Source organism: Gavialis gangeticus, unplaced genomic scaffold, assembly GCF_001723915.1.
Source record: "Gavialis gangeticus isolate Ggan-Ray unplaced genomic scaffold, GavGan_comp1, whole genome shotgun sequence".
Classification (NCBI taxonomy): domain Eukaryota; kingdom Metazoa; phylum Chordata; order Crocodylia; family Gavialidae; genus Gavialis; species Gavialis gangeticus.
In genome coordinates this window covers 19,720,598-19,731,789 of record NW_017729008.1, presented here as the reverse complement: position 1 = coordinate 19,731,789, position 11,192 = coordinate 19,720,598, and the positions used below count along the sequence as shown (strand labels likewise).

Sequence of the window (11,192 nt, the reverse complement as noted above, 5' to 3'; positions counted from 1 at the left end):
GAGGTGGGCATTGAATAAATATACTTGCCTAATGAGTTTTGCAGCTATTGGAGAAGGGATTGACTGAGATCTCTTTTCAAGACTTCAGAATGTTACCTTAATATGTAGGCACCTACATTCTGCCTAATTACCATTTAGGGGCCTAGTTGACCAGTTTGGATCCAGTCCTTTATTTCTAACTTTTGTTATTGCAATGCCGTTCTTTTAGTTCATGCTGAGAGGCACAGAGAATCCAGAGGAGAGCAACTCAAATTAAGAGTTTCAAAAAAAAATAAACTGTGAGGAAAGGATGGAAAAAACTGGGTTTGCTTAATTTAAAAATGAGAAGACTAAAGGGAAATATTATAAACCTTCAAATATATAAAATTCCTTTAAAGAGGAAAGTTGCATCGAGTTTTCTATGTCCACTGTGGATAGCACAAGAGCTAATTGGCTTAATTTGAAGATATAGAAATTTAGGAAAATTTTCCTAATATCTAACCTAAGCATAAGGATGGTTAAGCAATGAAACTGGGAAGCTAGAGAATCACTGTCATTAAGTGTTTAAAGACTGGGTAACCTAAATTACCTTTTGAGGTCCCTTGAGCATTCCATTTCTATCATCCAACTGCAAAAACTAAGTGGTATAATTAAAAAAAAATAAAGATTAAGTTTTCAAGCCTCTTCCCCATTTGCACCAATGTAAGGAATAATCTGAGAAAGGGTTAGCTATATTAAAAAGACTGGGTGTCTTATCTTGACAGCTCCCCTTTAGTCAAATAATACTACACACTGTGCATACCTTCAGAAAAAGAAGTCCATCACTTCTGTGGGGCAATGATATCATGTAAGATATGGTACAATTACTGGTTAGCACAGCTGTTCAAACAATAAAGAAGTAGTTCAACTAAAATGTATTGTTCTAGAGACTGGAATCTGTTTGCATGCCAATTTTCAAGTCACTACTATTCACAGTTGCCTTGGTATGTCTCTAAAATCTGTCATTGGTATTGATCACTATATCTAACCTTGCCATCTGATGCCATACTTCAACATGCAGTGAAGATCTGTTTTTTCATTATAAGAAATCTTGGCTTTCTGTACTGTAGTTACTGAGAAAGATAACTCTTTGTTTTTCAGAGCTTCCATATGGCTGGGAGAAAATTGATGATCCCATTTATGGCACTTATTATGTTGAGTAAGTTCCCAAGTTCAATTTTAATTTGCTTTTAATATTTCATTACCTGATATTAATATCCTGTTCAGTGCTTAAATCGGGAAGGTATGGGTACAATTATTTTTCCATTTGACAGTAAACCTTACCAGGAATTTTCAGACCCCAATTCAGTTACAGTGACTAAATATTTTCAGTGCCTCTCAGATTTGTTATTCTGTCATTCCTTCTCTTCAAACTCTGATTTCATACTAGTATTTCCAGACCCTTTGTGGGAGCTCCTAACAGAAGTAAAAGAATTACACATCTTGGAGCAAATGTGTTTAATTTTGATGTTTATCAAGTTTTAGACATCAAACTAGCCAGATATCCAAGAAAACAAAGCTTGGGCCTTTTTCCTCTATAAAGATACCCCTCTGAATAGTTTTAGTTTGCTATACATCTGAGGTTCACCATATGTAAGAGTTAAATGTGTCTAAACTCCTGTGGCAATTTAATTTTGTACCTAAAAACTAAACTAAACTAACAACTAAGAATAAGAAAATGAATATTTCTATTTTAATGACAAAATGCTTGTTTCATTTGTCATGTATCATGTTTGAAACAAGAGGGAGATGTATTCCTCATTCCATCCAATGCAACTGTGTGCAAAGGACAAAGCAGGTTAATACCCAAAATAATAGGTAGAGTTTATTAACTACTTAGCTAAAGAAAAATGAAATGAGAACAGGACCTGCCTCTCTGTTGCCTTTAACCTTGAATAGTCTTCAACATTTATGCAATAAAAGCTTATAGTAATATGAAACCTAATCAGCAAGGCAGCATTTTAGTTTCTCTGTGCACTGATGTCAATGACTACACAAGGTATATGGCAGTGGAGCACTACACTTTGACCCACTCACCCCTGGTCACCGTCCAACAGGAATATCAAACAGTGGATCTGTGTATTCTAGATTTTGACAGAAGATGGGCCTGAACAGAAAGCCCCAACCTTAGATCTCAGCTTCACCTTTTCTCCCCCTCCCAATTACCTGGTACAAAATACAGTATTTTACAGCTGCTCACATCACTTTCTGGTACCATCCTGCTTTGCAAGTGCATATCAAGAATTTGCAATGAAGGCTTACTCTGGAGGTTCCCTACCTCTGCTCATTTCCCAGTTTTAGGCAGCTCGGTGTCAACCTGGATTGGCGAGGGAGAAAGCTAGAGATACTGAAGACTGACCTAGCCTCCAGGAGTCCTTTTTGCAAGTTTAGGAGTGAATTCTTTCAGATTCCTCTTACCTAAGCAATATAAGACTGACATTCCTTGGTTCCCTCTGCTGTACTCCCTCAGCCAACCTCAAAATGCAAAGGTAGCAGGACCATTGTCCTGCTGAATCCATCTCTCTCTCTCTCTCTTCATGCACCAGTTGCATCTTTTTCCCAGTTTGTCCTTTGCCCTCAGGTGAAGGAGCCATCAGCTCCATCTGTTTTGTTCCTTGGTCTAAGTCATCTGATTCAATCAGTCCAAATTCCTACTTACCTCAAGCAAACAGGTGAGTGCATTTTTGAAGACCTGCATATCATCAATAATACTATGAAATTACCTCCCCCACCCCTTATTCTTGCCTTCTTACAGTAAGGTTTGGGGCTCATGCAGCAGCTTCATGTAGTCTATTCCCCTTAATACTCCAGTTATGCAGCTGCTGATAATAAGTAATGATCTTCTGCACCAGTGGCTTTAGTGTATTTTAGATGCTAACAGGTGTTGTGTAATTTCAGCATAATTAGGCTCTAGCTAAGACAATCCTTTGTGCTAAACATTGCCTAAAGCATTCTGGCACTAGTAAAGCATGTGTAGTTTCATTCCCTAGCCAATAAAAAGAGCAATCATTTATCTCCATTTTAAGTCCACCCTCAGGTTGATAATCACAGGATCCTGGCCCCAAACACTGCTCTGCAATGACAGGTTTGTAGGTTGTTTTTGCCAAAATTCACTCATCCCACCATAGACAAGGTAAGTGCACAGATGTGCTGTGCTTACTGTAAAAGTAGAGCTAACAGATCTACAAGAGCGGACTGGATGTTCACCGACTGGCATTAAAAGTGCAGCCACAAGGTTTATAAAGGTTTTTATAGTTAGTATAAGAAGTTGTATTTTAATTTGCTGTCTAAGCTCAGGAAGTTTGAAGTGAAAATTGTTCTCCACTTTTCATTACAAAAAGTGACAATGTTATACCCCCCTTTATTACAAATGTTTAATAGGTTACTTCATTTTTAACTAGACAAAATCACATTACAATAAAGGCTCTTAATTATGTCATAAATGTGGATAAATCATGATTTTTGGGTTATGAACTTTTACTTGTTCAAATCCAGTCCCACTTTATAGGAAGAACTTTAAACTGTCAAATGAAAGAATGGCTGACTTGCTCATTAGGAAATCTGTCTGACTAAAATTAAGGAGCACATTTGCAGGGATAAACACTGAGGTAGATTCAGTCTAACACTGAGCAGTGGTCAGCCATCTTTGAATCTGTAGCACTATGTTAAGCACAAAATATTTGCAACCTTTCAAATCAAACAGATAGATGTTCATAGATTCATAGACATTAGGGCTGGAAGAGACCTCAGAAGATCATCAAGTCCAGCCCCCTGCCCAAAGGGCAGGAAGTCAGCTGGGGTCATAGGATGCCAGCAAGATAAGCATCCAATTTACTCTTGAAGGTGTTCAATGTAGGTGCTGAACCATCTCCGATGGCAGGCTGTTCCAGACCTTGGGGGCTTGGACAGTAAAGAAATTCTTCCTTATGTCCAGCCTGAAATGGTCTTGTAGTAGTTTATGACCATTCGACCTCGTCATCCCTTGGGGCGCTCTGGTGAACAAGCATTCCCCCAGATACTGGTGGTCACCCCTGATAAACTTATAGGTGGCCACCAGATCACCCCTGAGCCTGCGCTTTTCCAGGCTAAAGAGCCCCATGGCTTTCAGCCTGTCGTTGTAAGGTCTGTTTTCCTAACCTCTGATCATGCGTGCGGCTCTTCTCTGGACTCTCTCTAGCTTCTCCACATCCTTTTTGAATTGTGGAGTCCAAAACTGGACGCAGTACTCCAGCTGCAGCCTCACCAAGGCCAAGTACAAGGGGAGAATGACGTCCCAGGATTTGCTTGAGAAGCATCTATGGATGCAAGCTAGCGTTTTGCTTCCTTTACTAGCCGCAGCATCGCATTGCAGGCTCATGTTCATCTTGTGGTCAACGATGACCCCCAAGTCTCTTTTTTCCATAGTGCTAGCCAGCGTAGCACTGCTGAGCCTATAAGGGTGCTGCAGGTTTTTCTTCCCAAGGTGGAGAACCTTGCATTTTTCGGTGTTAAACACCATCAGGTTCTCGTACGCCTATTTGCTGAGCCTGTCCAGGTCAGCCCGGATCACCCGCCTGTCTTCTGGTGCGGATGCTTTGCCCTAAAGTTTGGTGCAAAGTTTGTTGATTTAGTTTGGGCACTTCTAGACTTAAGTGACCAATAAGATGGGGCCTTTTTAAGATTAAAATTTTGAATTCAGTTACCTAAAGTCTGCCTAAGTCCAATGGGGTCTGATGCAGGATCCCCACAATTGTGCTTCCTGCTATGCCACACATGCATGGCAAGAGGCATGAATGTGGGATCCAGCATCAGATTTCATCACACGGTATTGCTGGTGCAGGGGGAATTCATAATCCTGGGCTCCCCCTGCTCTAGCAAATACCAGCTCCCATGGCTGGAAGCCCCATCAGCTGATGGAGCTCCCAGCCACAGGGGCACACTCTGTACTCGGGGCTGGCAGCTCGCAGCTGATCCAGGCTCTTAGCCACATGGGCCCACCCTGCAGCTGGGAACCCCAGCCTGTCCACATGTTCAGTTAATAGGAACTAGCTACAACATCATTACACATTTTTTGTGTAATAATTTTGTGTCTTATTCCTTGGTTTATCACACCATTAATTGCATTAACAAGTGGCTGAAAAAACAACATAAAACGTGATTGGCTGGTCAATCATGTCTTAAGTGTAACATATGCTAAGGGCCTGAATCTCAAATTGCTGCATTAATACCTGTTTCATCTACCACTTGAGTGGCTAGATACACTGTGTATCTTTTTAAGAAAAATGCAATATCAATTGAGGCCACATTTGTTATAATCAGACTATGTCAAGTACACTCATCAGCTGACGGCCATACTAACATCATCACTAATAATTTTCCTGACCAAGCCATCTGGGTTGTGTGGCATTTAGGATGACTCAGAACATAAGTAAAAGGAACACAGAAATTCCTGTTTGACTGCAGTATATAGCCCATGAGTCATTCACTTAGAGACAGAATTACCCATTTTTTGGCCAAAGGTACAAATACTGTAGTCACAATCAACATGAAAAGTGTTGGGGCCTAATCCTGCAACACGTACTGAGAAGATAAGTTATAAGGGACACTCCTTGTTTAAGTAAAAACGTTTTACAGTGATGTGTTTTAGATTGGGCCCTTAGTTTTTAATTGCCCCCAAGTGGAATGTTATACATTATAGACTGATATACACAGCATTTTCTTTAAGGAGGTGAAAACACCATATGACAGTTTTATGTTTCTTTTAGTTTTAACATTAATGCCATTTTCAGAATTGTTGTATTAAGTTTGTGTGCCTCCAAAACCAATCTATATCCAGATAGTATCCTTATGTGGTTTGAATGGTATTTTACAGTGTGGGATATAAATCAAACAGAAACCATTTCCTAAAATAATCTATTTTCTGCATCATTGTCTTTCCCCTGGCTCTTTCTGGACCAAGGGTAAGATTCACAGAGACTTGGCACAAGGATACTGAGGATTCCTATATCTAAATGTTAGCTACTCAGCTCCAGAAGAGGACTTTACAAACACCTGCTAGACTGGATCTCTACAGAGAGGCCTGGTTTATGAATCTCAAATGGCCTTGGGTTAGAAAGATGCACCAAAATGACCAGCTCAGCCAAGATGGCAGCACCTCTAGGCATGCACAGTAGTTAAACTTCAGGCACCTGGGTAGGTTTTCTGGTGAAACAAAGGCTCCTAGGAGACCTCAGGTACCTAGGAAGGTTAGGCCTTCACTTCAGTCCCATTTTAGACAACCATATATGCCTTTGCATCTCACCCCAAGTTTTCAATAACGTTATTTATCAACATTTTGAAAAGTGCTTGCCTACATTCTCATCTCTGTAAAGTCATCAGAAAACATTCCTTCTTTGGATCCTTTTTAAAAAAAGCCTGGGAATAACTGTTAAATAATTAATAATAAAATAATAGTGATGTTAAATATTTATAGCACAGAAGCATCTAGAGGGTCCCCACCGATATGCCTTTTATGCCAAGTTATTTACAAACATATAGTAAGACACAGATTCTTCCTCAAAAAGACAGAACAGAAAATACAGCCAAAGGAGGTGCAAGGTCAAAGCACATGCCGGGGCAGAGCTTAAAATATAACCTGTGACAAAAAGATATTGTAGTTTGTCCTAAAGATGTCTAGATCCTGACTCTGCCTTATCAAAAATTAGCTCTGAAGTCAAGGAACTTGTACTGAGAATCATAGTCTTTTAACCCAGCCCAGATACCTTTCCTTATCTCTCTGCCTTAATATCACATAGATAAAGTCTGCCAAGTTCCCAAATGCCTCTAGAGATTAAATCTCACTTTAAACTTCACTTGGAAATTTGATGACAGCCAGTGCAGATTATGGAGTTCAGGTGTGATGATCTTTACATGGGAAATGCTATTTAATGAACCATAGACACATTGGGCAATTCAAATTGTATCACTATATCCCTAATCTAAGGTGCTGCCCCAACTAACTTTTCAGTATGTGCTCCAGGAGAGAGATTCACTTAATAGAGTCAATGGAGAAACTGTGGAAATGCCTAAGAACAACTGTTTTACATATGTAAGTGCTCTGTTAATAGAATGGGGAGTGATAGGTGTTCCAAGGTCAATTCAGAGAGGTGGCTATGGGATGTGCTTCAAATACAAGGGTGTGTCTGCACTCCCATCTCTCTCCAACTATCTGTTGGATATCCCTGTTCATTTCAAAGTTGCTTTTGGAAGAACAGTTATATTTCTGAAGACAAACCATTCTCAGTTCATGGTCATGATAATGTCTAGGTTTTGCCTGATAGTCTAGTGGTTAGACTATTTACCTAGTATATGGAAGACCTGGGTTCTAGGCCACCCTCAGGGGTTTTTAAATGCAAATCTCATCCCAGAAAAGTATCTTAACCACGAGGGTTAAATAGTTCACTCCCCCTGTTGAAGCTGGGTCACTGGGTAGAAAAGAATACAAAAATCGTGGTGTCAGAAGAAGAGCCAGTTCAAGACATGCCTGTATGTGTACCTTGCTGAGGTCATCTGACCCCAGCTGATTTCCTACCCTTTAGGCAAGGGGCTGGACCCAATGACATTGCAAGGTGCCCTCCTGCCCTGAAATCTATGAAAAAGGCAGCTTGTCTCTGGGCATTTATACACATTCTTTTCTGTCCCGCAACATGCTGGAGTTCCGCCATGTCTGAGCAGACATGATTAATTGAATCTGGTCCACATGCAAGCTGAGGCGAACTGCTCTGTGCCATGTGCAGTTGTATAAGCAGTGAAATGCATCATTGGTGCACAGAAAATGGCAGTAGTGTGCTTTTGAACTAAAGCACCTCTGATACGTTTTAGTTCAAAAGTGCACCACCACCATTTTTTCAGCGCTGACATGCATTTTGCTGCATATACAACTGCAAGCATTGCAGCGCTGGGCACTTTTCAAAGCACCTTTTCAAAGTGCTGCAGCACTTCCATGTGTAAATATGCCCTCTGTGTCCTACTGATTAGGGCACTCCTTCAGAAAAGTATAACCTATAATGGTAGAGTTATTTTTGTTGTTAATCAATGACTCTCAAAACTAAAATGCTAACGGTCCTTGGAGCAAGAAAATGAGAGCCTGTCTCTGTAATCTGACGGTTATGGGAAGATAAGTCCTGGGTTCTTGTCTCTGCCTCCCTAGCTCTGTTCATTTGATATTAGATGGTCATCATTTAAGATACAGAAGTAAGCATAGTAACAAAGACTAGACCCCAGTACTACACTCTGCCAGGGCAATGTCCAAATCACTAGGCTAAAGAGTCATGATCCCTTTTTTGTTGTCTTTCTGTCCCATTGACTTGGCACTCTTGGCCCAGCTTCAGTAGGAAAAGCGGTAAGTACCCTCATCTTGCCTATTCTAGCATCATGGTTAAGGTAATTTCATGAGAATTGGGAGATCTAGTTTCAATACTTGTCTCCTAAACAAATTACTAGCACCACATGTGGGCTCTACCTCTACAGCTTTGGAGCTGAATTCTGTGCTCTTATTCATTACTTTTATTAAAGCCCCTCCTCACTGTTATGTAGAGTTTGTGCACCTTAGCCTCTGCCAGACATTCAGATAAAGGTGTAATAGAATCTGATGCATGATCCAAACAGTCGTGCCTCCTTCCATGCCACACATGCATGGCAGGAGGCATGATTGTGGAATCCGGTGTCAGATCCCATTGCACCTTATTGCCAGTGCAGGGGGAGCCTGGGATTGTGATAGCAAGATAGGGGGTAGCAAACTCCTGCAGCTGAGAGGGCTTGCAGCCACAGGGGCACCCCACGCGCTTCCACATCTGTGAGCCCCATCAGCTGACAGACCTCCCAGTTGCAGGAGCGCAACAGCTACACGCCCTTTCAGCTGATGGGACTCCCAGCCATGGTAACACATGGGACACCCCCATGACTGTGAACCCCATCAGCTGTCAGAGCTCCCAGCCACAGGGGACCGTACATTCAACTACCAACATGATAGAAACAAGCCATGAAGTTATTGGACATGTTTTATGGAATAACTTTGTGGGTTATTCCTTGTTTTATCACACCATTAATTGTGGCCAGAGCTTAAGACATGATTAACTGGGGCCTTTGAGATGGCAATCTGAATCGTAAAGTAGCTGGGGCAAGACTGAAGCTTACAAGTGGCTGCTTTGGGTCCGTTTTGATCATGTGCAGTAGCCTGAGTATGACACTGAATGTCAAACTGGGGGCCTATACTGGATGGAGGCACATTGTGAGTTTTTTAGGATTCTGGCACCAATCCAATTTAGTTTAGTTTAGTTCCCACCTACTGAAGTGATTTAATCTGGTTCATTCTTAAATAGCTAAAATTTCTCACAGCTTAAGATAGGGGCAGGCAAAGCCTGGCTCACAGGCCAGGTTGGGCACATGGTGGACTCCATTTCCCAGCAGCCCCTGCCCACCTCACTGTGGGCCAGTTTCCAGGGATACCCCAGGAGCAGTGGAGCTGTAATAGAGCAGGACCAGCACCTGGGTTTCCATGGAGACCAGCCCCAGCAGCACTGGTAGGGTGTGACAGGGAGCTGCTCCAGGGCCAGGATCCTGTAGCAGTGACAGTGTGGTCTGGAGCTGGGGCAGAGCTGTGATTTGCTGCCCACACACCCTGGGTAGGCAGCAGATCATGGCTCTGCCCTGGCTCCAGCTCATGCTGTCATTGTTGCAAGATGCACACTTAAGAGCAGCCCTGGAGAAACTCTCTACCCAGCTGCATGCCCCACCAGCACTGCTGAGGCTCATCTCCATGGAAACCCTGGCCTCATGCTGCCACTGCTCCTGGGGTCTGCATGGAAACTGCCCACAGTGATGTGGGAAGGGGCTGCTGGGAAATGGAGTCCAGCGACCAACCAGATCCACCATTTTCCCCATCCCTGGTTCAAGGCATAACTATATATAGATTGGTAAATGGACTAAAAGGACCCTCCTAGGTCATTGAATGTAGTCCCGTGCTACGGCAGCAAAGAAAGTCATATGATACACTTCATAGATGTTTCAAGCTCCATCTTAAAATGTATTAGGGTTTTTGGCTCCCACTACACCTAATAGCACAGTTCCAGAATCTAATCTGTCTGATGGTTAAAATCATAGAATCATGCAATAGCATGGTTGGAAGTGATGTCAGGAAGTCATCTAGTCCAACCCCCTGCTCAAGACAGGAAAGTTTTTAATTTTCTGCCTGAATTTTTTTCCTGGTCGATTCATAGCTATTTATTCTTGTGCCAATGTTGTCCATTAGCTCAAATAGCTCTTCTCTCTCCTTGCTGTTTACCCCCTGATGTATTTAAAGAGAGAAATCATATTCCCTGTGGACTTTGTTTTGCTGGGCTAAAGGAAGCCAAGCTTTTTTTAGTCTGATCTTTCAAAATAGACTCTTCATTCCCTTAATCATCCTAAGTGGCCCTCCTCTGCATTTGTTCTAGTCTGAAATAATCTTTTCTGAACATAAGGTACCAGAATCAAGCACAATATTCCAGATGATGCATCAGTGCCTTGCACAATGGCAAAACACTTCTCTATTTCTGCTAGAAATACATTGCCTGATATACCCACAAATGGCAGTTGCCTTTTTCACAGCTGTATCACATCAGTGGTTTATAATTCTTCTACGGTGGACTAGTACACCTGAGGCTAGAAATAGACATTGCCAAAAGAAGCAGAACTGCTATGCCAGGATGTGTCAGAGCACAGCTAATACACTCCCTTGGGTGAAACACAGATCACCTGTTGTACTGCTCACTGAACTTTTGGGACAGTGGACAACATGTTCCCTACTTCCAGAGACACACCTCTGGCAGTCATAGACTCATAGAATCATAGAAGTAGGGTCAGAAGGGCCCTTATAGATCTTCAAGCCCGACCCCCTGCCTGGGCAGGAGAAAAAAGAAAACCTGGGTTCAAATTATTCCAGCCAGGTAGGCATCAAGCCTCCTCTTAAAGACCCCCAGGGTAGGAGCCAGCACCACTTCCCTTGGAAGTTGTTTCCAGATCCTAGCCACCCTAACTGTGAAGTAGTTCTTACGGATGTCTAATCTAAACCTACTCTCCAACAACTTGTGACCGTTATTCCTTGTTATGCCGGGGGGCGCTAGGGAAACACAAGGTCTCTCCCAAACCCTTCTGGTCCCCCATAGTGAGTTTATAGA

The 11,192-nt window shown here is 42.2% G+C and overlaps 1 protein-coding gene across 13 annotated transcripts in view; it reads left to right on the top strand.

Annotated features, from left to right (window-relative positions):
• MAGI2 (membrane associated guanylate kinase, WW and PDZ domain containing 2) overlaps positions 1 to 11,192 on the top strand; it is an 886,876-nt gene that overhangs the window by 560,588 nt on the left and 315,096 nt on the right. For all 13 annotated transcript variants that reach the window (XM_019509478.1, XM_019509480.1, XM_019509483.1 and 10 more), the window contains one exon: positions 1,120 to 1,177. In XM_019509478.1, the coding sequence (XP_019365023.1) occupies positions 1,120 to 1,177 (58 nt within the window). The remainder of the gene's footprint in view (positions 1 to 1,119; positions 1,178 to 11,192) is intronic.